Raw genomic sequence first — 27,388 nt, 5'->3', positions numbered from 1 at the left:
GGCTTTTTTTATCTCCATTCAAGAAATACGGGAGACATTATCTCTCGGCGATCTTCTGTCGCATCAACAACGAGAAGAGCTCAAGATCTGTCACCAACACAGAGGAGCGCTTCAATTTAAGTTAGAATCAGCATCATCATTATGATGATCGTGTGGGGGATCTGGGGATATGAGATCTGGGAGGAGATATGGCTGAGGTTGAGAGGTTGATAAGAGATTTTCATTTTCCTTTAGCTCAGTCACAAAGCGAACGGCGACTGGAAAAGTTCAAACGGCAACTGAAATCAAAGAAATCAAAAACCGCAAAGAAATTTTTGGAATAACAAATTGTAAAGAAAAGCTGTCAGTGTGTGTGCTTGTGTGTCAGTGCCTAAAGTAGGGAAACCTTGAAAATTGTGAGGAAAACGGAAAATCTAATTGAATTTGAATACTAAAGAATATATTTGTGAATAAGAATCAAGTGTTTCGAGTATTTGAAATAAAAGGAAACACCATTTGAAAGTGCATATATGCAAGTGAATAATACATACATATATACATAGCAACAACAACTTGCTTAGTCCGCCTTGATGATCACAAATTTCAATTGAATTTAATCAAAATCACAAGAAAAAGCCAGCCTCACACAAAAAAACGAGAGAAATCGTAAAAAGCAAAATAAACTAGGGATTTAATTTTGAGTGTCTCGCAATGTGTTAGTCCGGGTGTGTGTCCCTCTCTCTCTCTCTTTCTCTGGGTGTGTTTGTGTGTGACCGAGAAACTTAGATCGGTGACAATTTTCCCCTAACCATTGAAACGAACTTCAAAACAAATACCCGTGTGTATTAGTGGCGGGGAAAATGGGGAAAATGGTCAACGAGGAAATGGCCACGGAGCCCATAAAAACGGAAAAGGTCGAACTGTCGCGATTCGGAGAATTTTGCCAGCGACATGGCATCAATCCCAACCTGATAATGCTGAAAATAACCCTTTTCGTGATGTATGGAGGTGAGTAAATGCCTTTAAATGTAATTAAAAACCAATTAGAAATTGCTTTTATCAATGTTCCTAAAAAACGTGACGGAAAATCAAGTTATTTACCTGCAGACAGAGTTTCAGGTGGCTTGATAAGCTCTATAGGGTTCATACATCACGCATACGACACGTTGTTTTCAATGGGATTTGCTTAGTCAAAGAAAGAAAGTGAGATTTATAGAGGGCAGATAACTTCGCAGTTGAAATCCTTGATTGATAAGACATTAACTGATTGCAAAGACAATTAAATGCTGGCTGGTATTTGCTTAAATTTATTTTTAAATCCTGCTATTACTGAGCTATTCTCTTTTAATTAAATAGTTAAATAAACAAAGTGGACTTATATACTATCTTTGCTTAAATTATTATTGGGGGTTTTTAAAATGAAATTTACTACTTAGCAAGTACAGTTTCCATTTTCCATCTCGCAAGAATAAACACAAGCTGTACATATATACATACATATATAGGCAATGCAGCATCTGGAAAATGTTACGCAAAGTCAGAGACCGACTTGAGCTCTGGCAGTGAATCTGAATTCATTATCACACCCACCGAAATGGCCATACCCTCCCCCCAAATGTGCAGGGAACTTCGGCCTGGTCGGTCGGAAGTTATCAATTAGGCCGAGGGAAATATGTAACACATTTGTATAAATTCAGTTAGAGATTGCCATGGATGATGCACATTGAGCAGATTTTCCCAGCGTGTGGCAATTAAGCATTCATAAGGCCCCCCCCCCAACCCGCCCACTTTTTCTCTCCGTGTGTGTGTGTAGGCCTTTTGTATATAAATCTAGCTTATGTGATTTAAGCTTGAGAAAGGTTTACTTTGATTCGCCTCCATTTTCTGACCGTGCTCGCCATTTTCGTTTTTCTCTGGCGGTCAATGGCAAAAACATTTTGTCATACACACATATTATACATATGTATGTGTATACACAACCCACCCACAAAATCCTCCCCCCAGCCGCTCGTTGTCTTATTGCCATTAAACTCAAATGGTCGCTAAAATGAGTATTAATGCGTTTTTTATTTGGCTCAAGTTGAGCCGAGGATTCTTTTATTTTCGTTTCGGCTTTTTTTGGGCAGTTCAAAGTTCACAATTTAATTTAATTAGCTTAGAAAACACACACACACACATATTTAGAATGTAATTTAATAGTTACCTTTAATTGCGTAACGAAAGGCATTTCATTAATTAAATTATGGTTAAACTACTTGCATACTTGGATTTTCGGAATATTTTATTATTTGCCTTTGAGCGTAAATGAAGTTGAATAAATAATTATATTTAAAAATATAATGATACAAATGAAAAATATAAAGTTATAGGCAAAGATTCATGTACCCTACATTGATTTTCAGTTTTATAATACATTACAAAGTACAAACGATAAAAAATTATCAAAGTATTCTGAAAAAAGAGTATTCTTCAGTTACACAATGCATATTTTAATGCAAATTTTTATATGAGCACATATAATAACCTTTAATTAGTCACTGAAATATGCCTTTTTGTTGGCATCAGAATCCCTTGTGATTTAATTAATTGTATTCAATTATTTGTTCAACATGGATTTCGCTTTAATCAATCAATTTGCCTTTGTTCTTTTTTCATAATTTTTGTATGGCTTTTCCTTTTTATCATTGAAACTACATTGGCCTTTCCCTTCTTTTGGTTCGCTTTTAAAGTGAAATTTTAATTTTAAATTAAATCTTCTTAAAAGGCTTTAAATTTGATATCTATTTTTAAATTTTAATATTAATATTCAAAACAATATAAAAAAAACCATAAAAACAATTTATTTTCAGCTTTAATTTCAATCACCCACCTTTTCCAAATATATTCATCCACCTATTTTTATGTGTGTGTTTCTATAACTCATAGAAAAAAGTCCAATTGGCAATTCCCTATTCGCCGGTCAATAAATTGACAAAAATAAACCTAGAAAAATGTATTGCAATTAATTCTGGCAGCACATTTCACATCTGTCAGTGTCAGTTTATGAGTCTCTTTCAAACATGTACGCTCAAAAATTCATAAATAAAGTGCAATATAGTTGCCGGGCGAGTCAAACAGATGCAAATTGCATAGATGGCATACCAGAAAATATACACGACAAATGAAAAACGGAATAATTATTATTAAAGTGGAACACGAAAAATATAATTTAAATGAGCAAACACGAAATGAGAAAGTTAAAACAGTGTTGGCAGGATATTTCCATGCAGTTTTATTTGATTATAGCTTTTTCTTATTAAGATTCCGGAGAGTTAAAGATTGTAGGGCAGTTTTCAAAGAATTTCCCAGCTAAATTCACAAAAACCGATGTCCATTTTAATTGTAAATCAATAATTTCATCCTGATATTCAGTGCGATTTTCGTGCACATTCACCATTTTATATGCGATTCTTATTTTCGATTCACATCTCCAGCTGAGAGCCATTAATTACGAATGACAACGTGGCAGGAACAGATCCCAACTGAACGGAAACTGAGTGGAAACTTTTGCAGGGCCAGTTGAGAGAATTCGAGCGAACATGAATGGCCGCCAAGCCAAACAACCCTGACATGCTTGCGTTTCCGTTTCCGCCGCGCTCGAAGTAAGGTACGGAGGAGATGGGTCAGCGAGCCAGCGAGCAATTAATTGTTATTGCATTGAGCAAACACAAACGGACGCACACACACACACACGGATGTCGAGCATATTATTGTTAATTATCTGAGGCGATGCAAGAGCTGTAAAAACCGAATTCAAGCCGCCATTTTCCCGGGGCCGAGTGTTAACTGCACTTTAACAAACGAATTTCATTCAGGACACGCACTTTACCCCGCCCGCCACACACACACACACACACACACACACACACACACACACACACACCAGCTTACGTGCCCGTGATCCTTCGGTGTGTTTGCATTTAAATTGGTCAAGGCTGTGGAAAAATTGGTGGCAGGGGGGGAGATTTTCGAAGGGAACGTGACTCATGACTGCTTCACACCGTTTCCGTTTCGCCCAATTTGTTGCCATCATTTTCCGACGACGATTCTCCCCTCGTTTCTCCTTTTTTCCCCACTGCAGCCACGTGATGCGTGCTTGGTGCGTTAATGTCCATAAATTATTGAAATGCAAGAAGATTATCTGCGGCGCCCATTTTCGATTTCGGTTTCGCTCGAACTCTGGAGGACTTTAAACAAATTTTGAATATGTAGGGAAATATGATTTATTGGAAATTTGAGTTGTGATATTGCTTATTTCTGTTAGTTAGCTTAAAATTACTATTGTAAAATATTTTTAGATAATTTTACCTTTGAGATATATAGTTTAGAAATTTGATGAGTATATGTCTTCTATTATTTCTTTTATATTATAAAATTATATATATAAAATTATTTTAAAATAGCTTTTTTCTTAATAAATAAAGACTTAAATATTTTTTATTGACTTTGGAAAAATTCCTCATAATATTCTTTAACTAATTTTTTTGTTCCTTGTGCTTTTTCTTGCTAAATAAATTGATTTCTTGTGTATGCAATAATTAAACAAAATTTAATTAACATAAAAGCGTATGTAGACAGGTGCTAAAAGTGTAAATACTGGGCAAGTTGGTGAAAAATAACTAAAATGTTGTTAGTTTAATGCGGAAACTAATCAATCATTGAAGAAGACACTCTCATCCATCAATTCGTTTAGGTTTGTCTCCCCTTTTCCAGCTTCCCTCACTAGTGAAAATTTTTAATTTCCTTCCTTTGAAGGAAGTTCCTTGATTTCATTTTGGGTAATTTCCCTTCACTCACATTTCCGGCAGATAATTAGGTTCTTCTCCTCGATTCTTCATAATTCACACAATAATCCGTATTTCTTTGTCCCTTGCAGCCACCTCCTCCCTCCTGCCCTATCTGACGATCCACATGCAGTCGATTGGCCTCACGGTGGAGGAGATTGCAATTATCTACCTGGCCCTGCCTTTCACCACATTTCTTAGCCCGCCCATCACAGGTGAGTAAATGCCAGAAGGCGTCTTTGGGTGTAAGTGTTTTTAATGCCTCTTAATTAGCTCGGTACTGCGTTGTGATTTTAATTAAAAGTTTTGCTTTGTCTGATTATTCGGTCGAGAAAACAAGAGCAAGAACCAAAAATTAAACCGAGCGAATTTTGGCCAACAAAAGTGACAGATTTTTATTATGTTTTTTGTATATGTGTGTGCAGGGGTTATTTTCCAATTTTAATATTTTTGTATATTTATTAAAATTTTTTGGTCAAATATTATTCAGATTCCGCCTTTTGTAAACAATACATTCAAAATATCACTAAAATAACTATTTTTATGAAGGCATCAGTTTTTGGGCGGTTCTCTCATAAATAAATACAAGCAAAACTGAATATATTTGATTTTATTTTTATTCTGCACTCTTTCTCTGTGCAATTTACATTCATTTTTTTCGGTCCAAGCACTTTTCCGGACGAGTGCGAATAATTTAATTCACTTGCAGTTTTAAATGACAATTAAACATAGTTCTTGTTGTTCGCCTTTGACTGCCTGCATGTGAAGTGCCCCCATCCTGCGGTCTAGTCCTGTTCCTTTTGTGCCACTGTTTTTTATGCATTCTTATTATTTGCTTTTGCATTTTTAAAATGCATTTGCGGTATGGAATGTCGGCGACAGCAAAGCTTTTTAAACATTTTATGTGGATACACTCGCTGCAGATAAATGTTGAAAAAGATGCACACGGGCACAAAAGGACGAGGAGCGGTTCATTGGAAGCGCCGGGTCAGTGAAAAGTGCATAAAGCTGGTCAAATTGTCGGACATAAAAGCTCGGGGAAAAGAGCGAAATATATAAAATGTGAGCTAAGTGAAAACGTACTCGTAAAGTTGCCACATCAAAATTTCGATCAGCCAACTTGCCTTATAATCATGGTTGATAGTCCTAAATAATGGGTATTGAAAGCTTTAAGTACCTGAAGGCAATAAAATCGAAGTGGCTAGAAAATACGGGAGAAATAAAGGAGACTTCTATTTTCAATATTAGAAAACTGTTGAAAATAATGAAGGTCTTAAAAAACATTAATAAGTTAGGAAATCTATTTACCCAGACAATTCTTTACAGCTAGAAAGAGAGATTTTTAAGGCAACTTTAATTACCTAAAAATCTTTAAAACACATAAAACTTGCTAGAAAAATACTCAAGATTTTCCGTTTACTGGAAAATCCAACTTAAATTGCATTGTGCGGCATCCAATCAAAGGCCTCTGTGAAATATGTAGACAACCTATTTGTTGGCTACACGATGCGCACATCTTGCTGCAATTTTACTTACATTTTCGACAGATTCAATCGATTCTTATTTTAGTTTTTGGTTTTCGTTTGTCCCCAAAGGTTTCCTCGTTGACAAATTTGGCAAATACAAACCGGTCGTTGTGATGAGTCTACTGCTGAATGCGATTTTCCATCACTCGCTGCTCTTTATACCGCAGCAGGAGATTCCGGGAGTGGTGCCATCGGCATTCGTACTGAGACATGCAGACAGCGGCGATATCGAGGTAAGTTTTTTAAAGTATTATCAAATACCTTTTAAAAAATTACTTTAATATCTTTTATACATTTTACATAAAAGTTGCCATTTTCTGCACAATCATTTAGCTCTCCTCAACTACTTTTCCGCTGTGTACGCTTGCACCTTCGATCGATTAAAGCGCTCTAACTTGAATTCAATCTCGTTGAATGTTTGTCGAAGGCTGTAATCTGCTTAGGGGACTGTGGTTGAGGTGCGTGGGGCAAATATCTTGAGACGCTTGTTTAGTTAAGAGCTAAAAATGATGTGGCTGCGGTTCGCCCAACCACCCAACCACCCGTTTTGCCATTTTCCCCACTTTGGAGAAAGTTCCCGGATGCATTATTCTCTCCTGCTCCTGGAAAGCAGCTGTTGCTCTTGTGCAGTTTTAATGCGCTTACTTCATGGTTGCCCCGCAGCCACGTCACCCACATTGAAGTCTCCACCTCCCTGCCCCTGGCCTGAACTGACAACACCCTTTCGCCACTTGATGACTTTAACATTTGTGAGCCAAGTTAAGTGTGCCAGCGAGAAGGATGCAGTTTAGTTTTTAGTTACTGTCTGTTAATTAATCGCATTTGCTTACAAGGTTTTGAGTTACCTTTAATGAAACATTGTAGATAAGAGCTTCAGTTTTGTGTTGAAATTACCTGTATTTTGGCCTTTTCATTTAGTAACTACCAATTCAGAGTCGAGTTATGCTTTAACATATTTAAAATGTTCCTTGAATTCGATTTTTTATTTCGAAATTATGCCCACCACCATCACTACTCTGGCTCTTGTGTATTACATTTGCTAGAGTATTCATCTATATTTGTGTGCTTATAGGATTTGGAGAGACGACGTCTTGCCTAGTAGTTATTTTGTCTTCCAAATATGGGCGTTGGACCCACAAACTGTACTATCCTTCCCAAAAGAGCACTCCTGTTTATCCTTTTGTAGAATTCAGTGCAACTCCAGTCGTCTTTGTTGGAGTTGGATTAACTGTGGTGTCAACTTTAGTACATTTGGCAGAATTTTGATTTATATTTCTCAGCTTTTTCTTTACACAAAGTTTGTAGGAATTGGAGAGAATTTTCTTCTGCTCTAGATACTCGTCAACACATGCTTGTGATAGTCTTCTATCAGGAAACAGGCTTTCGATTTCGCGTATGCGAGCATCTAGAAGGCCATCCAAATATCTACGTTTTGTATCGTATACTTGGAACTGGGAAAGCATACTAGCTCTCTCCATATCATTACCCTCTTTAACGACGCGGTTGATTTTGATAATCCATTTGGCGAGGTCAGGGTAACCCTCGGCTTCGGGCGTGTATTTATCAACAATATCCTTTAGTCTCTGTGTTGTGTCATCCTCAGTTTTGGCCACGGCTTATCAAATATAACAAGGAAGGGGCTCTACATTAGTATTATATTGTTAGTATTATTGGTTTATGTACTTACACAGGAAGAATAATAGCAGAAGAACCTTCATATTGTTACAAGAACTTATTGCAACTGAAACTAATTCCATTCGGATGTAGAATTTATTAGAGTTCTACCAGCAAGTATATCGAATTCGCTAATGAAAACCTTGTACTTTACACATTATACACAACCAATTAATATTAACGAATACGAAAATTCGCATATTATTTGATTGCTGATACTTTTTTAGGCTTTATTAAATATTATCTTGTTACTTCCACCACCACCAATACCAGTAATCATCATTGGAGCTATTCCTTTTCCTCTTGTTGGGCGGCTTTTCATCTTTTGCTGTACATTTAGTATAGGTTTGGTCTAAAATTCTGGTCTCTTAACAATATATTTTACGAAAATTCACATATTTTTTGATTGCTGACACTTTTTTAGGCTTTATTAAATATTAAATATTTTCTTATTAACCCCACCACCACCAATACCAATAATCATAATTGGAGCTATTCTTTTTCCTCTTTTTGGGCTTTTCATCTTTTTCATTACAGTGAGGGAGGCTTCGGTCTAAAATTGAGGTCTTTTCGGAATTGGAAGACTTAAGTGCATGTTGGAGACGACTTATTTTGGCTTGAAAATCCGTAACACATGCTTGTGAGAGTTTTCTATTAGGCATTTGGCTTTCGAGTTGGTTAATGCGGTCAGTTATTTGGTTTTCCAACTGTTGACGTATTCCATCGTATACTCGGAAATTATGATATATATAATATTTCTCGGCTTCAAAACCCATTGGTTTTTTACTGGCATAGTAGACTTGTTCAATCCAATTGGAGAATTCGGAGTTGCCAAAGGTCAAGTGCTTGTATTTATCAACAATATCCCTTAGTTGCTCCGTAACATATTGCTCTGCACTGACCACAGCTTAAAAAATATAACAAGAAGGGGCTCTTTATAAGTATTCTATTGCCAGTATTATTGGTTTATATACATACAAAAAAAGAATAGTAGCAGAAGAAGCTTCATATTGTCACATGGCCTCCTTGAAACTGAAACAAATTCCCTTTGGATGTGGAATTTTTTAAAGTTCTACCGGAAAGTATAACGAATGAATTTGGTTGGTAATTAGTTACATTCGCATACCTTGTAATTTTAACAACAAATATTTAGCAATATATGATTATACAAAAATACGCATATTATATTATGGCTAATACTTTCTAAACCTTTATTTAATCTTTCCCCGTCATAAATCGAATTTTTCGGCTTTTTTTAACACAGTTTAAAAGAAAGATTCAGGAAGACTACATTTTCAGCAGTAACTTTATTACTGCCAGTCAGGAAATTTTCAATGGCAATTGTTATGTGCGAGTTGCCAAAAATCTTCGGCATCCTCTTAGCCATTCGGAGCTGCCATTGAGTCCTCTTCCCTCCACTTTTCGCACAATGGTCTCACTTCAGTCACGGCATGTCTCTATTTGGCGGAGAGTCACGGAGAACGAGAAGTGTTGTGGAGCAGGGGAAAACTACATAAAAGCCGGCATTTATTCGACGGCAATGGCAACAACAACAACAACGGCAACATAATGTTGTCACATGCAACACACCAGCACGCACACCAGCACACTGTCCTGCAGTATCTGTGCGCGTGTGTATCTAATGCGTGGCACGTTCGCGAAAATGCAGAAACTTTCTCTCGATTTCTGGGCTCCCAGCAGCCTGCCACATGCTAGCGCACACACAATCGCACACGGGACGCATATACAGTGTCAATAAGCATACAGACAGTCAGAACGGGTAAATATTACGTATACGCAGGGAGTGGCAGGGAGTCTTATATAGAAGTTACTAAATCCTGCAGAGAATTCCAGTATAAGTTGGTATTTGGATTAAAATATTTTTAGTTTTTGGCAAATAGCTTATTATGATACTATGATTTCTTTGAAAATTAAATTAAATCTTGGCATTGAAAAAAGGGAAACTAATTTCCTAAAAGACTTTCTTTTTTCTAGAAAATGAAATCTCTTCAAGGGTAAATTACAATTTTTCTCGCTGGAGTAAAGTATTCTTCGAGTGCATCTGTTTTTGTCACCCTACGAGTGCAGCAGCTGAAAGCGTCCTTTCGGTTTCCAGTTTTTTTTTTGCTGCCATCGGTTGAGGTCTGATACTGGTTCTATCTGCATTTGTGCATAAATTTGCGTCATGTAAAATCATCGAAATAAAGCAAATAACTGTCACGATATCTGAGAGGGGTTGCCGGGGCTCAAGGATGTATTTGCTGTACCAGTATTTCTGTGATTTCCCTTAGCGTTTTTCTTTTATTGATATCGATTGTGTGTGTGTGTATGTGTGTACGTTTTATGCTTATGATCATATCAATGCAAACGACTCTGGCTCTGACTTGGGGGATGCCGGTTATTGCGTGTCCTTTGGGTGCCGTGCCATGCCCTGTGTCCTCTAAGCCGGTCAGATGTGGCATAACAAATTTAAGTACATGCTTTATGGCTGGCAGGAAGAGATTTCGGTTATAAATATGTAGTACGTATGTACAAGGTGTTCGACCAGAGTTCAGTTCCGTTCAGTTCCCCTTGGAATTGCATTCTTTATGGAGTCCGCCGAGTCTCACACCTTTTGGCAATGGCATTTGGGACAGGAGCCGCTCTTGAGCATTGCCAGCAAATTGCAGCTGTCGAAGGACTGCAAGGACTACAAGAGTTTTACATAAATCGAATTATGGACCGGGGGAAGCATCTGCATGGCAGGGATACTCTGGCAAAACGAAGCCAAAGGGCCCTCTTGCGATTGAGAGCAGGATGCTGAGGCTAAACAAATTCCATTGGTAAATGGTAAATGGAAAATTGAAAATAGAAAATGACAGAAGCAGCAGCCGAAGCGTTCTTGACAGCCAACAACCGAACGGAACGCATTAGAAACAGCTCACAGAAACCAACTGCATGATTTTCCTGCGACCAAGGGAAATTCGGGGACGCCCCATTCCAGCTTTACAACAAACTTCCCCCTAAGCGGGAGGGCGGAAATGCCAAAAAAAAAAAAGAAAACAAAATCCACTTAAATGCGAGTGCACATCAGGTTTACAAGCACTAACAAAAAAGAAATCCTGTTAAGGTAAAACAAGACATGCACTTATTCAAATTCAGAAGATTGAAAATAAATCAATTTGATCTTCTAGGTTGACGAAAATTAAATTAAAAACTGATATTAAAACTCAGTAGAAAATATTAGTAGCCTGGCTTTGCGTATTTAATGCATTTTTAAGCTCTAATATTTTCTAAATAATTATATTTTCTTATAAATAATTATGGAATACATAAAAAATATAAAATATAAATAAATAAGTGAAGGTTGCTATCAAATTTAATTTTTTAAAGAATTAATTAATCATTAATTCGGTTTATATCATAAAAATTGGCATTATCTTGGGATTTTTACTGATAGATTTAAAGAATTCTGGCGAGTGTGAGTGTAAGTGTTTCGGTCGCTGTGCTTGTGTATCACGTACATTTATCTTAGTGTCGTTTTGCCAGCACTTAAGCCGCACTAAAACACCCACACAGTGGCACATACTCGCACACACTCGTGCCCACATTAAAATCTTTCTTGTGCTCACACTCGAGCCATTGCCGTTAGTCGTAATGAAACGCAATGGAACTGCTATTTTGGGGAATGTTCTGGGCCTGGTCGTCGTTCTGGTGGTGGTGGTGCCTGGCCCTTGGCCAAAAATGCCCCCAGCTTTCGCCTCATTTCACGAATGTATCTCACAGATACGCACAGGCAATGCCCTCGAAAACTCCACCCGCACTCCACTCAGCCATTCGGCACTTGGCACGGGCGTATATTGAATTTGTATTTATGATGTGCCCATAAAATACAATAACACCATTAAAATAGCTGCAGCAAACAGGGCAAGAACTAGAAGCCACACACCGAATAGGGAATATTCTGCAAAAATAGCTAAGACTTTATTATTATGTTATAGACTTGCGTATTTTTATTTGAATTTACTTAAGATTTATTAATTATGCTTTACATAATTTAAACATTTCCTTGATATTAATAATATTCATACAATTATACAATTAAGTTATAAATGTAAAACATAAAGATGCCACTAAATATAGCTCCTTTTTGAAGGCTTTAAATATTAGCCTCGAATAATGTTCACTTTTCATTCTCTATATATCCCAACATATATTTATTTGATATATTTTTCTAAAATATATTTCAAACCCCACATTTTAATTCCACATACTCCTTGGAAAAGGTAGTTACCGGCCATAAGGGCCTGAAAACGCATCTTATGGATACATTTGTGTTCAGCCCGCACGTTCGCCGGACGTCTCTATTCTTGGAGCATGTAACCATGTACCATGTACCATGTCCTGCGTCCCGTTACAGTGGCCATGTCCTGTTGCTTGCGGTTTACTATTTTATGCCATTATAGAGCCCCGTTCTGTTTGCCGTTTGGCATAAATTTATTTGGTATCGACGACGCTGGCGACGGCGACGTCGAACGGAAATTACCATTTTATTATTGCAGGCATTCGCCCGATACTCCCGCCCAATCAACCCCATGCAACCCTTGGATGAGCCTTATTGAATTCACATTAAAATTGGTAACGGATATATGCAGAAACACGAACACATGGCCGCAGGCAGGGCACAGAGAGAAACTCTTTGGAAATGTTGCATAGAATTCCGAGCTAAAATCATTTATATTTTTATAAAAAAAACTCAAGAATACTTCATTTTGCCCATTGAATTGTATATTTGATATGCCTGCGCTTTGAATGTATCGTAGTATTTCCATTTTGGTGTAAGAGTACAAAAATTTGAGATATGAAATGGCTTAAAATGTATAAAAGGTATGTATAAAGTGTGGGCAGCAGTGCGACATTCTTGTTGTTCTCTCAGTGTAGTTGGTGTTAATGCAGATACACATAAAATTGCAGAGATATTTTTGTTTGTGTTATTATGGCTAAGGGCTTAAGTTCATATACGAGGCTTATGATGAGTTAAGTGCCACTTTTGGCTAGATTTCTTCAATGGGCAATGTGCGTGAAGGTGAGGGAGGGTCTTTACGGAACAGGAATGAGAGTGACATTATTTCGATCGTAATCCCCTTGACCTTCTTCCTCACTGTCCACCTCGTCGCGGTCATCCCTATCGGGAAAACCCTCGTAGGTGATGCGATTACTGTCGCCTTCGGAACTGGTATCTTTTTCTGAAGACACACTTATGTTGTGTTTGGAAGACCCGGCTATTCCCAACTCCACGTCACCCTCCTCATCCAGCAAATCTAGATCTGGCTGCTCTTCTTCGTTGATATCTTCGATTTCTTCAGGTACTGAATCCATTTTGGTGGCTGCATCAGCCACAAGCTTCCCAGCGGGATAGAAGAAGTCATCCAGCTTCATACGCCACTCATTCAAACACAATTCATACTCGCGGCCCTCCAATCGCGATTCTTTCTTTACATAATTGGATATTTCGGTGCCCGGGAGTTCTGCATACTTGCCATCAGGTCCAAAATCAGTGGCTCCACTCGAAACATCGTAGATCAGGTCATTTAGGGCCACCAGGTACTTTTTGTCGGCCCGATTAGAGTTAAATTTGGCCAGTTGCTTACGAGTGAGTCTCAGTCCCTTCAGCGGAATTGGCTGCTGCACATGTCCCTCGTTTTTGTAATCGATATCGTCGTAGGTCACAAAGCGGCGTCTGGTCTTTGTATAGGCCACATACGCCACAAACCCACACACCACAATGATGGCGGCGGGCGAAGTGGCCAGATCTCGCAGCAGATTGATCCAGTTTCGAATCGGTACCGAAGACATTGCTACGGTTGACAATTTCCTTCTCTGGGTAAGCTTCTCTGCTTTGATAGAATGACTATCTATCGACCTGGCTGGGAACTGAGAACTGAGTTCAAAACGTAAGATCAGCCCTGAGGTTTGTCGAAGGGAGAGTCGAAGCCTACTATTCCAATCTCTAAGGCCCAAATATTATTGCAGGGCCAACTTTGATTTACAACATCCTCGTGAAATATTCTTTGGCATTAAGTAATCCTATTTGAAACCAAATCGAATCACCGAAGCTTGCTGTTGGCTCAAGCAATCGATGTAAGGACTGCAAAGCTTTTGTGGAACCTGCCTTCTGCTTGTACAAATCCTTTACTCCATTCCTAATCTGCAATACATTCCTTTGTCTTATTTTATTCCCCTTTTTTCCTGCAGGTCTGGTGGTCTCCATGTCCAAGCCGGGAATGTCCAGAGGAGCCGGAGCTGGAATTGGCCGTGCATCAGTGCGTCGACTATTGTTTGATGCAGGAGCAAGTTAATCCTCAGCTCTACACGAACACCCCGGCATACGATGTCCGTCCGGCCAGCACCCAGAGATCTCAGCTAACGACGACCACAGCGAGTACGACCACCGCCAGTGGAGGAGCGGTGGCCACAATGGAACCCTTCGACGAGTCGAGTTCAATGCAGCCCCCGCTGACCACATCGACCACCTCATCGCCGGCGTCATCATTGCCAGCGCTATTCGCAACGCAAACGAGGAGCAGATACCAAGAAGTACTTAATATGCCATCGACCATGTTCCCGCCAATGTCCCAGCTGAAGGATCCGGGGATGGGCCAGGAGATAGCATCGTCAGCCGAACTGTCCGCCATGTCCATGCAGGGATTGAATTGTAAGTGTCGTGATGAACCCTTCCACAGCAGAGTTCCTCTTATTCCGCCAGCGACTGACCACAGACAGCGTTATTATCCTCGCTAGTTGGATGCACTCGCAAAAAATAATGATTAATATTACCCATAAAAAGTAAATTAATTAGACGTCGTTATCGCTCCTTGAGGTTATAAAAATATCACCACTCCAATTTCTTACTTCTCGAACTAACAAAAAAGTAATCCCTTCTTATAGTTTCAAAAACCCTGTTCAGTGAGGAAAAAGTCTCTTAAAATAATTTATTGAAGTGCACCCACTGCAAGTTGCTTCTAGTTGCTGCCTTTGTTCTCCACTCGGTTTACTTGTTGACGACTTGCAATACCCTGCCAGCATACCCAACCCCCAAACCCAGCCATTTATCGGTGTCCACATCCTTGGACCGTGTCCGTGCCTTGTCCGTGTCGATGTCCGTATCCGTGTCCGTGTCTGTGTTCTTCCCCCATCCGTGTGTGTTTTACTTTTATTAGTTTGTTTTTCCGTCTTTTGTGAGCTGCTACCAGGAACGGGAATGTGGTCAGAGGAGCTGGGGTGCACAGCCAGAGAACAACTTGCACCATAAAAGCCAAAGACCGACTCGACTCGACTCTCTCTATGAAACTAAAAAAAAAATATATATAAGTATAACTCAACCTGAGCGAGTGCGTGTGGTGCGGTGGTGCTGGTGGTTGTCATTAAAGCCTGACGTTTTGTGTGGAGCCAAAGTTTACGGGGAAACTTTTTTCCAATTCCCAGGGAAAAAACTTCACAAAGGCGTTTTTATTCCACATTATTAAAAGTGGGCGTCAAGTTGGGAAAATATGCAGGGGAGCAAAAGGAAAATATTTCCCGTGTAGATGGAAAAGAGAGTGCCTTTTTAGGGATAATAACTTATGTAAACAGTTGGCCTTAGAAAATGGGGAGAATGTGTGAAGGTAGAATACTAAGGCTGAATTTTCATGAATTTAATATTAATGATGTTTACTTGTGATATTTTCATGTAGCAACAATGATTTTTTATTACTGGTTCTTTTTTAAAAAGTTTTAGTTGAGGTATTGAAACATGTAGAAAGGCTTTTTCCAAAAGAGAATTTACAAATTTACTCGTATTTTAAGATATTAAATATTTAATATTTCATTGATCAAACTTTCCTCCAACAATCAATCAATCTTAGCACATTTCTATCCAGTACCTAAACTTTCTCCATTTGTTCCCATCAGCATAGCCATAGTCGTTCCCCTAATCCCTAAAACACGAAACCTAAATCATGTCCTAATCATAAGTCATGTGTACATCAGATGTTGGCCAAACTTCTCCCTTGCCACACTTCACTGGCATAGAGCTCAGAAGAGTCGGAAAGTTTGCTAATGTCCTGGCCAGAAATTTGCACAATGTGGGAATTCCCGAAAAAGGAGCTCGACGGCAGCAGCAACAGCAGCAGACAAAAGTGCATAACTAACTAAACATGATGGCATTACACTCGGCTGTACTCTTGACACTTGGCACAATTGGAAATTGGTCATGCATGGCCGGCACAGGACATCAGGGCCCAGGACGAAGCAGGACACAACTCAGAATCAGAATCAGAATCAGAATTAGACTGTGACTCTGCTCGCCTTGGGGGGTGCAGAAAAGAGCAGGAAAAGAGACAGAACAATTTTCCTGCCTGTCTGATTAGTGAAAACACAGCGGGGAAAATTTCAAAAGCAAAAATAGTTTACAATTATAGAGACATTAAAGAAAGGATTTGGAAACTAAGGTATCTTAAAGGGTTTAGAAGTAGGTTATTTAATACAAAGTTGTTTGTGCGTCAGAATGCTAATAATTCATTTGTATTTTATCTATATTTTATTTTTAAACAGTGACAGACAGCAACAGCAGTAGCAGTTGGGTGCATTCCGATAATGATGACGCCACCTACTTCATGCTGCAAATGCATCCGGATCTCGCCGATCCCACTGAGCAATTGGGCATGGAAATTGAACAGGATGCCAATGAGACGGTGACCGACATCCGGCAGAGATTCGGTGAAGACTCCCTGATCAGGGCCAATATCAACCTCACTGACTTGGACGAACTCGATCTGAGATGCGGTGGCCTGGTGCGACGCACGAATATCTCTAATTTGGGTTCGACAGCTGCGAAATGCATGATCCAAAGGTGCACCTTCACGATGAATGCTCCTGAGATTTGTCCACCGGACTACAAGGAGACCGATGAGATAATTTTCTGGGTTTACTTCTTGCTGAGGTGAGAGTGATTGACATTTAGCAGGACATCAAAATAACGTCTAAAAAACATTTATGATTTTGTTACATCTCATTTCTGATTTTCTGTTCTTGTTCGTATCCAGATTTTTGGCCACCACGATGCTGTCAGCTGGAGTCACCATCATGGATCCGATTGCCCTGACAATGATTGAGAAGTATGGTGGGGATTTCGGTCGCGAGCGTTTGTTCTCCAGCATCGGCATGGCCATATTCTCACCGATAACCGGCATTATGATTGATTACTCCTCGCGGGGACTGGGTTATACGGATTACTCGGCAGCCTTTTACACGTACGATGTCCTGCTGGTGATATCCACAATGTCGGTGCTGATGATGCCACTTGGTGAGAAACTGCCGGCGGACAATGTGTTCAGAGATCTGTGGAATTTGTTGAAAATGCCACATGTTATTGCCTTTATAATATTCCTGTTTGTCCTGGGCAATTTCTGGGGCTTCATTGAGAGCTTCCTGTTCCTGTATCTCAAGGAGCTGGGAGCTCCTAACTATTTACTGGGTGAGTTTATTTTTGAATATTATTTCTGAACTAAGAACTATTTTATAATTTATATGGCTTATTTTAATGACCAGGAATCACCATTACCGTGGGCACGGTGAGCAGTATTCCGTTCCTTTATGGGGCGGAGAAAATCACACGGATCTTTGGGCACGTTAATTTGATTATCATCGCGTTCTTCTCGCACGCCGGCCGCCTGGTGGGCTACTCCTTCATCGAGTGAGTGCGAATAATGTTGGTCACATGTCGGCCTAATGCAATGCCAAATTGAATTCCCTTTTTTCCCCGCTAAAGGAATGCCTGGTGGTGTTTTCCGTTCGAGGCCATGGAGTCGTTATCCTGCCATCTGATGTGGGTGGCGGCGGCGACCTACTGCTCGATACTGGCCCCAAAAAGTCTGCTGGCCACCCTGATTGGTGTCCTGGGCATGGCCCATTTCAGTTTGGGTAAGTGTTTATATGGAGTCTTACACAGGAGCAAGAAAATAAGTCAGAATTATATTTTATTTTAACTTTACATTAAGTAACTTAGGAATTAAGGAAAGAAACTATAAATCTTTAAAAATTATGGAATGTAATCTTTATTTGAATTCTAGAATATTGCATTCACTAGGCCTACTGAAAAGCGATTTAATTTCTTGCTGTGTACACTCCTAATGAGGCACTTTACGTATATGTAATCACATTTGGCTTGTCTCCAATTTAAGGACGAGGCAGTGGTAGTTTTACTGGAGGACTCCTTATTGGTCAGTTCGGCACTCGAGATGCCTTCCGCTACATGGGTCTGCTGGCCGTGGTCGGTGGTATTGCCTACGGGCTCCTTCATCTGATTTGGCTGCGCAAATTCGATCACACTACGGAGGAGTCCGAGGAGGAGGTGGAGGCCGTCGAGGCCGGCGAAACGGAGAAGCTCACGGAGCCTGCCACGAAGGAGCAGGGCACTTCCATGTCCTTGGAGCGACTCAGTCTGATGATTAAGTACAATCAGATTGGCAGTTTGTCCTCGCTGCCCAGGGGATCGCGGGTGAGTTATGAGAGAGACAGCGAGGGGGTTGGGTGTTTAATCAAGATACTTTCTGGGTTATGACAACACATTTACATTGACTTGAACAATTTAAATGTATAAAAAGTTAAAGTTTCTTTGATTTTGTGCTCAGATATTTCGATTTATAAATGATTCCCAAGCCTAATCCTTTACGGATCCAATTTCAAATTCAGTTATCCGCCGACCATCTGTCACAGCTTTATCTTGCCTTGGTTTTGTTAATGATCTTTCGATGCCCGATTTTAAATTGAATTTTCGTTTCCCCAGGCCGATATCCACGACCATCTGTCGGTGCGTCGCAGCAGCTATAATGTGGAGTCCTTGCGGGGAGTGCCCCGCCATGGCAACATCGGCAGCGCCTCGAAAGTTGATATCCTGCGCTCGGCGCTGGAGATTAATCACAAGTCCTCGAACAATTCGATGCTGAGCAAGGCCGATAACAAGACGTCGAATCAATCACTGGGTCGCAATCGGGCCGACAGTGCCCCGAAATTGAATCACAGCAATCTGAAGAACATCTCCCAGCCAGCCCTGGAGGGCGTCGTCCTGGAGGTGAGTCCTCGCCCATACCAACCAAAGAATGAAATCCCCTTTTTTATTTCACTTGTCCCCTGTGCGAATGGGTGTGCGTGCGTTTGTATTTCGCTGATTGCTGTCAATTGTTTTGATTTCTGTTTTTTTCATGGCGACTTTTTAGCTGCTCTCTCGCTCTTCGCCATCGTGTTTGGTTTTTAAATACCCAACATCTGTTGCCACAATAACTTTTTAGCATGCTGCCGCCGCGTGTCCTTTGTCCCCGACAGTATCCTGTCTCTGGTTTTCGCCTTGACAACCGGATGCCGGGCCCAACTGCATCCGCCTCGGGCACTACTCGTTCAACATACACTGGAGAAAACCAGTCTTTTAAAATCAATAGAATATCTTAAAATAAAAGGAATATTAAGGAAGGAATAACATGAAGGGCCCTTTGACTGCTTCTTCGAAGTAGATAAAAATTCTTTACAATTTTAAATTTATTTTGATTTATGTTATAATTTGTTTTCCAAGTGTGCTTTGTTTAAGGGGGGTTTGGGGACTGAAGAGGCGGTTTGTTTTGTGTGTTTGGCATTTGGTTGCCTTTGTCGGGCGGTCGTTTCTTTTGATGCCGCTACAGTGGATTCGATTTCTCTCTGGCTTCTCCGATGCTCTATTCCTGCTCCTGCTGTTCAGCTCAAATTGGAGCCGGGTTTATTGGTTTTTGTTTTCAAGACAACCATATGCGCCGCCGGCCAACGTTTTTGCCAATTTAGAGCCCGAACTAAGAGGAACGAACAATCGAAAAATACCAAACGCAGTGCGAAGGTTAAAGTTGAGAATCGCATTGGAAAGTGTCTCTCAAGAGGCTATTAAGGAAATATCAAAGGAAGAAACATTCAGAGTCTTTAATAACCCCAGAAAATGTGCTAATGTTTTCAAAGTTTTATATGAATTTCAGTTCAATTTTAATCTCTTTGAAATTATAACATTTTCTTACCTACTCAAAGATTTGGTGATTATGCTTGATTATACATTTTTGGCCTTAAAATACTATATAAATTTTGCCATAACAGTTCTTGTTTTTCTCAAATTAATCAAAACTTAAACTTACACAACAACTTGAAGCAGAAATTGCCAGCGTGCAGACATTTTTATTTGAGATATCATTTAATTAAAAACTTTCGATGATATATGGCCAATAATTGATTATCGCATACATCCCGCCACCCTTTTCCCTGCTCTACTCCCCTGTTTGTCAAAGTTAATTTCGTAATTAATTTCCAATGCTTTGAAGCGAGGCTTTTATGGCAACTAGGCAACCGTAATTCAATAAATCAAATGTGGCTGCAGCCAAAGAGTCGGGTGTGGGGAGAAAAACAACAACAAATTAATGAATTTATGAACAAGACCAAGTTTCGCCTTACCATTTGCTCTTTTGCTTTTTGCGAAAACATTCTGATTCGAAACAGACCAAACTGACAGTTTGCCTCCACACATCGCCGAGCAACGAAATAAAATAAAACAAAGCCAAGACCCGAGAAACCCAAGAGTTCACTATTGTATTTTTTGTTTTAGTCAAAAAACAGGGGCGGTCAGGGGGCGGTCATCCCACATTGGGCGTTGGTACACTTAGGAAAAACTAGTTTAAATTGTTATACATTTTTCTATTGCCAAATGTTTAGTAAATAATAAATATAAACAATTTACCTATTAAAATAATTAGTTATTTAAGACTTTTATCCAATATTTAGTTTTTTAAAACACATAAAAACCTATTTTTGTTATTTCAGTGTTTGAGTGTTTGTTAATTATTGAACCGTATTTCTTAATTTTTAATAATATAAAAATATCATAAGTTTACTGCTAAACCAAGTTGAGAATTTTAAGTAAATTTTTTTGTAAAATTTATAAAAGTTTCTTTTTGTTGAAATAATTTCAGAAATTTTGATAGACTCTTCTGTTCAAAAATTGTTTTTTTTTTATAATCTAGTTTCCTTAATTTTTTTTTATTTTAATAGGAAATATTTTTAAATCAATTGATTCCTTAATGTATTGCTGCTAGACTTTTATCCCAAGTGTAAGTCGTATTGCTTGCAAATTGCAGGCCAGTCGTCCGACTGCAGAATCCCGAACCAGAACTGAAAACTTCGCTTTGTGCAAAATAAATTTGGCAAAAACCAGCGAGAGCAGAGAGATTTCTATTCGATATTCGTACTCTTGAGGGTGTGTGTGTGTGTGTGTTTGTGTGTGACTGTGTAAAAGTGTGAGTGCATCTCCCCTTACTATATATGTGCGGATAATATATGCTATAGCCAAAAATGCCATTCGCATACAAACAGGGCGTGGAATCAACATTTTTTCCCAGCCGCATGAAAAAGTATCCAAGTGGTTTGTTAACTTCAATACCCGCTGTGGATTTATCCGTAATACCCAGCTCCATGTTAATGGTAATGTACAAGAACCCATATAAAAACAAAAAGTAAAAATCCCCAAATAGCCCAAATAAAATGGCATGAAATTGCATGAGAACACCGAATAAACGAATTACCCTATGCTGAATATTAAGGGAGTAAAATTGTAAACAAAATTTAAATTAAATATTACATTTGTTTAATTTGAAAGTTATATTAGTTATAAAGATTATATATTAAGAAAACAAGTTATATTTCTGCTTATAATTATTAGTTGTCTCTTAAAATTTTCCTCGACTTTTGACAAACACCTTAACTGTTTCATTGTGACCCTTTTGCAAAGGGTAATTCGGCACACAAACATATGTAACTGCGACTGCATGGCTGGGCATGTCCTGAGTCCTCTTGGTTTTGCTTGTCCTGGGTTGCAAGCGCCCGAAAGCATGCAGCACTGAATGCGAATAAACAGAGACCATGGCTGTGGCAAAAGCAACTGAGCCAACAGCGTCATCCGCCAAGATATTGCAACCGTGCACTGCGAAAAAATACTATTTTAAATATACATATTTAAGCATTTTTTAATTTATAATAAGATAGTTAATATTGGAATATTCAAAATCTCTTTTAAAGAACAATTTTTCACAATGCAAACTGTATTGTAAACCTATTTATTTAAATTTTTCTTTTTGTGTAGGGCTGCTGGAAAATGCAATGGCATGTACAGCTCCCATTGCTGCAGTTTTTATTGTTTTTTTTTCCTTTTTTTGGACGGTTTGGTGTGTGTGTGTGGGGGGGGGGGGGGTGTTGGTTCGAAAATTCTGGCAGGATGAGAAGAAGTTTCGGGCGTCGCAGTTTGCCAAGCCATCCGGGCATTAAGTTATTTCGTTGAATTAAAGCCCGCACTTGCGCCATTTGACATTTGGGCATCACTTGTTTTCATGTGCATAACCCACAAAAACCCCGCCCCATCTTATCCGCCCCCTCCCCATAACCCCCTTGGAGCCTCCTGAAGCCCCAAGCTCTCCATGCTGAACGCTTAGTTGAGTTTAGTTTAATTTTGCACACTCGTCGAGCAATTTGAGCTTGGTTGCTCACATCACCTCACATCCCATTTTGCATTTTTATTTTTTATTGGTGTTGTTGTTGTTGTTCTGTGTTGCCCACTCTTAAAGTTTAGTTATTCAGTTGTGTTTTTTTGGGGATGTGTGTGGGGGCAGCTTGAAAAATGTCCCTTTTTCTATTGTTGTGTGCTTTTTTCGTGAGCTTTGATTTTGTTTACGTTTTACGCCAAATGATTTGTTGTTGAACTTAATACAAGTTGACAAAAAAGAATAACAATGGCAGCTGTTGCAAAAAGCAACAATGTTTGTTTTTGCAAATGCGGTGGGTGGGGTCTTACTGGGTGTGTGTGTGTGTGTGTGTGGGGGGGGTGGTTGGTGGTAGGTGTAGTGGGTGAAAAGAACAACAACGCCAGGGAATAAACAAACAAGCCGAAGCATAGCAAAGGACAGCGTCTGTTCGAATGTGGCAAATGATTTGAAACTTTTCAATGGCAGTGGCAAAAAAGCAAAGGGAAATTTTAAAGTTTCAAAAAAATTGTGGTATAAATAGGATTTATATTGAAGGTAAAACAAACTATTTAATTTTATAAAATATTGGGCTTTAATTTTATAATAAGCAAATAAGGTTTAAATTGAAAAATATTTATAATTCAACAGGTTTATTATGAAAAAAGTAAAAAAAAACAAGAAAGAAAGCTAACTTTGGCCAGCCAAAGTTTGTTACCCTTGCAGGTAACATTTAAAATATATCATAACTAAGCCAAAAATGCATTAAAATCGATTCGGAAAGCAGTTTTGTGTTACTTTTTATTAATTTAAAAAAACTGCATACCAAATTTAAAATTTTAAGAAATCAAAATTTTTGGCCATTTTTGCGAATTTTAATGATGTAACCCCTTATCAAATTTCGCAAAAATGGCCAAAAAATCGATTTCTTCCGGAAATGTCTAGAAAGATTCGCATGTTAATGCTGATCAAGAATATATATGGTTTATGGGGTCGGAAATGATTCCTTGACTTAGAAAAATATTATTTTGCATTATAAAATCTGATTTTTTATATTAAAAAACTTCTTAATTTTTTTTTAAATTAAAAATATCATAACTCGGCCAAAAGAACATTAATTTTAAATCAGAAAACTGTTCTGTGCTAGATTTTCTACAGTTAATAAATCTGCATACTTCATTTAAAAATTTTAAAAATTCAATTTTTTATCAAAATCAAAAATTTTAATGATGTAACCCCTTATACAATTTTGCAAAAATGGCAAAAAAATCAATTTCTTCCTGAAATATCTAGAAAGATTCCCCGTTTGATGCTGATCAAGAATATATATACTTTATAGGGTCGGAAAGGTCTCCTTCACTGCGTTGCAAACTTCTGACTGCAATTATAATACCCTGCATGGGTATAAAAATGTATTATAAATCAAGTAAGCTTTAATAAATTTATTACAGACTTTCATTTTACATTTTTTTACAATTTTCTTTAATAATAGAGTTTTCTTTGAGGTAAAAATCAAGTTTCTGCTGCAAGCGTTGCTTTTTCTTAAAAACTTCATAAGCTCAAAAGGGAGGAAAAACTAAATACATCTTTTGACTTGAATATTGACCTAAAAACTGAGTGATTCCGCAAATATTGAAATATTCAATAAAATTTCCTAATATTTAAATATATGTTTCTAACAATTTTCATCACTTTTGTGCCACAATTCCCAGCAACAATGGCAAGAGTCCCAATCGTATTCTCAATATTTTACCATTGCCAAGGCACGTCTCTGTGTGTGTATACTTTCTTGTTTGAATGTACTTTTCTGTGTGTATGTTGACATTCACATATGTACATTTGTATGTTCCAACTTCCTTCTACGATTTCCTGTTTGCTCTCCTCCTTCCCTTTCCTCTGCTACTTTCTAGCCATAGTAGATATGCTCCGATTTCCACACACATCGATAGATTTTTCTTTTTCTTCCGCTTTTTGTGTGCTGGTATTATTTTTATTTCTTTTGCCATGAAAGCGATTTATCGATGTGTGAGAGGATGGACTGCCCCCCGAAAAATAGAAATATTTATGGGGAATGATCACAAAATGAATGCCACGTAATTCGATGCTGCTGGCAACATTTGTCATTGTTGATTTTGGCCAGAAACGACTTTATAGCGCGCTCTATAAGCTCGTCTATCGAGGCCAATAACTTCTTCAACATAACGCACAAAAAGTGAACGCGAAATTGCGCGTAAGTAATGCCCATTGTAAGCGGTTTCAAAGGACATACGGACAAGGGGCAACTGGGGGGGGAAGGGGGCGGCAAGGAGCAGTAAAAAAAAGTGTATATATGTATGTATGTACAAGGACCAACTCGAAGCCAAACAAAGGAATGGAAACAAAAGCAGCACAAAATGAACTGAGCAGAAGCATTATAGAAATTCATGCCCCTTCTTTCTCGCAGTACACAAAAGAAATATTTTAAATGCTAGAATTTGTTGTTTAAAATATTTTTTTTTAATATTTCTTGGAAGCAAGTAATATCGTAAATATTCTAAGACAAGACAAAACATTAGACATCATTCTATTCTGTTTAGGAAAATCGTGAATTATTACAATTTACTTCGTGTATTGTTATTTAAATTATTAATGAGAAAAAATAAGTATATAATATAGAAGAATCATATCTGGTAATGGTAATTGAATTTTATTTTAGCATTATTTGTAGGATTTCTTTTCCCTTACTTCTCCCAAAGCTGGTTTCAGACATTTTAATTGTGTTTAAAAGATTTTTCATATTTAATAAAAAATGTATTTAATTAGGTCTTTGCTTGTTTTGTGTAGTGTACCTCTCTATTTTCCTGTGAGTTTCCCTCCACACCCCCCCCCCCCCCCCCCCCCCCCCAACCACACATGGCACTTAAGATGCGCATTTCTATACAGGGGTGCACTTGGCTGTGAGTGTGGGTTTGTTGGAAAACTTTTGTGCATTCAACTGCAAGGACGGTGGCTTTTCCACCACTCCTCCCCCTTTTTAACACACAGCAACCCAAACACTTTTTTAATAAAAAGCCAAACAAGGAGAAAACTACGTTCGATGCATGGCGAATTATCCGAAAAGTTTGATGACGCGGAAATGCCTTTCGACAATGCACCATCAAAGCGGCAAAACAAGAAAATGGAAAATATTAAAAACAAGAAGGAAAAAAGGCAACTCCAACTGGCTTTCGGTGCAACTGCAAACTGCAGTTTATTCGTGCATATGGGAGTCGAGGCGAACTCAGCCGGAATGCTTATGAAATGCATCAGATCGAGATCTGAGATGGGGGTAAAACCGAAAACATCATTTGAAATTCGAATGGAGAACGGAGCTAAAGACTAAAAAACTGGGGGTTCCCTAGAAAACATTTTTAAGTGGGAGGAATAAGTTTATAATGTGTTCTAAAAGCTATTAAGGAGACAAAACAAATACGAAGCAAACACAGTTTCTCTACTTAATTAAATAAACAAATAAATTCAGTGGAATTCCTTAAATTCTCTTGTTACTTAAACCTGCAATTTAATGAAGCAATATCCAACGGAATTTAAATGAAGGAATTCTATAATTGAAAATGATATGGATATGCAAACTAATTGCAAAATATACTAATCCAATTAATTAAATAGGAAAGCTGCAGCCAGCTTAAATCTTTGCAGTCTGCATTACCTAACATAATTCCCAGACATCCGACACGTTCATTAGTAGAGGGAGCCAGTATCCTTTTGCAACCCATCGATCCCAGTGACTGCAACTTCATTAAATATAATTTATTGGCCACTTAAATTTCATGTTCGAACTCAAATAACCATACATGTTGATTATAGCTGCCCATATTTGCATGAAAATCCAAAGGGAAAAACTAATAGCAAGTTGAGTGAGTAAATTGTAAATAGCACTCTACATTCGGGTATCCTTTTCCGTTTACTTTTATTTGGTTTTTGTTTTTATTATGTACGGGAATTGGTTGGTTAATTTGTATGCTCGTTATGGAATTGGTTTTGTGCATGCATTTTACCTTTTTAATTTGCTAATTGCATGTGTGCAATGGCGGAATAATAAAGCGAGTGGAAGGAAGTGTGTTTGTATTCGCGTAAACTGTTGAAAATACAGTAGAACTTTGATTAAATACTATCATAGAATACATATTTCGATTACTGAATTTCTTTGCATTTAAAATCTGAATATAGAGTCCTGCAACTTCTTTTTAAATCATAATACCTTACAATAAATTATATAAATAAATCAAAGCTCTACTGTATTATTATAGATTTTAATTGTTGTATTTACCCTATTTACTTAGCATTTGGCATGGGCAACAGTATACCTTTTTCTACCTGAAAATTGCTCACTCACCTGCTTTTTGTATTTTCATTTATTTTATCAACTACTCGTAGGATCAGGAGGGTCGCAAGGTCATTCCTGAGGAGACGGAGCTGCATACCTCAAAGACCACCGTGAATTCGGGGGAGGAAAAAACAGAGCAGCCTCAGCAGCAACCACAATCGAATGGAAATGGGAAAAGTCCGACACAGCCGCAGCAGCAGCAGCAGCAGCAGCAGGAAGATGAAAAATCGGACGCCACTTGAGGGGCGGCTGCCAGTCCAATTCTCTGACCAGCCCCACCCGGCGTATGAGTGATATTAATAAACCAAAACCGAAGCGAGAGAAGGAGGAGAACAAAAAAAGCAAACAAAAAGCAAATGATAAATGAAAACTATTGTTTAGTTGTACATGTGTGTGTTATGTTATATAAATGTATATGTCTATGTATAAATTATGCAAAAACGGGAAACAAACTGAATAAACCGAAATTGTTGAAAACGAAAAACAAACAAG

At 38.4% G+C, this 27,388-nt stretch overlaps 2 protein-coding genes and 1 long non-coding RNA gene across 6 annotated transcripts; 1 reads left to right on the top strand and 2 right to left on the bottom strand.

The window, feature by feature from the left end:
• The first annotated feature begins 259 nt into the window (after positions 1 to 259).
• LOC108074552 (major facilitator superfamily domain-containing protein 6) lies at positions 260 to 27,387 on the top strand. 3 transcript variants are annotated; one of them, XM_017166650.3, is made up of 12 exons: positions 260 to 987; positions 4,895 to 5,017; positions 6,398 to 6,561; positions 14,237 to 14,696; positions 16,574 to 16,961; positions 17,065 to 17,495; positions 17,570 to 17,714; positions 17,790 to 17,941; positions 18,202 to 18,518; positions 18,807 to 19,091; positions 21,395 to 21,502; positions 26,947 to 27,387. In XM_017166650.3, the coding sequence occupies exons 1-12, from the start codon at positions 840 to 842 to the stop codon at positions 27,136 to 27,138; spliced, it is 2,913 nt and encodes a 970-aa protein (XP_017022139.1). In that variant the 5' UTR covers positions 260 to 839; the 3' UTR covers positions 27,139 to 27,387. The 3 variants fall into 3 exon arrangements, with proteins under 3 accessions (XP_017022139.1, XP_017022140.1, XP_070145163.1); XM_017166651.3 differs by lacking the exon at positions 21,395 to 21,502; XM_070289062.1 differs by lacking the exons at positions 260 to 987; positions 4,895 to 5,017; positions 6,398 to 6,561 and adding an exon at positions 14,005 to 14,122.
• Positions 7,293 to 9,041, bottom strand: LOC108074556 (uncharacterized). 2 transcript variants are annotated; one of them, XR_011445867.1, is made up of 2 exons: positions 8,981 to 9,041; positions 7,293 to 7,943 (listed from the first exon to the last, which is right to left on the bottom strand). It is a non-coding gene; the product is annotated as an uncharacterized lncRNA (long non-coding RNA). The 2 variants fall into 2 exon arrangements; XR_011445866.1 differs by lacking the exon at positions 8,981 to 9,041 and adding an exon at positions 8,016 to 8,459.
• LOC108074554 (uncharacterized) lies at positions 12,748 to 13,965 on the bottom strand. The gene has a single exon (XM_017166652.2). It carries the CDS (start codon positions 13,835 to 13,837, stop codon positions 13,082 to 13,084), a length of 756 nt encoding a protein of 251 aa, XP_017022141.1. The 5' UTR covers positions 13,838 to 13,965; the 3' UTR covers positions 12,748 to 13,081.
• Position 27,388: the final 1 nt, after the last annotated feature.

Source organism: Drosophila kikkawai, chromosome 2L (assembly GCF_030179895.1).
Source record: "Drosophila kikkawai strain 14028-0561.14 chromosome 2L, DkikHiC1v2, whole genome shotgun sequence".
In the NCBI taxonomy this organism is placed as follows: Eukaryota; Metazoa; Arthropoda; class Insecta; order Diptera; family Drosophilidae; genus Drosophila; species Drosophila kikkawai.
This window is presented reverse-complemented; position numbering and strand designations above follow the sequence as displayed.

Coding starts and splice junctions, on each gene's coding strand:
- LOC108074554 (XM_017166652.2), bottom strand. CDS start 13,837: ATGTCTTCGGTACCGATTCGAAACTGGATCAATCTGCTGCGAGATCTG.
- LOC108074552 (XM_017166650.3), top strand. CDS start 840: ATGGGGAAAATGGTCAACGAGGAAATGGCCACGGAGCCCATAAAAACG. Junction 14,697..16,573: donor GTCCATGCAGGGATTGAATT/GTAAGTGTCGTG, acceptor ATTTTTAAACAG/TGACAGACAGCAACAGCAGT. Junction 16,962..17,064: donor TGGGTTTACTTCTTGCTGAG/GTGAGAGTGATT, acceptor GTTCGTATCCAG/ATTTTTGGCCACCACGATGC.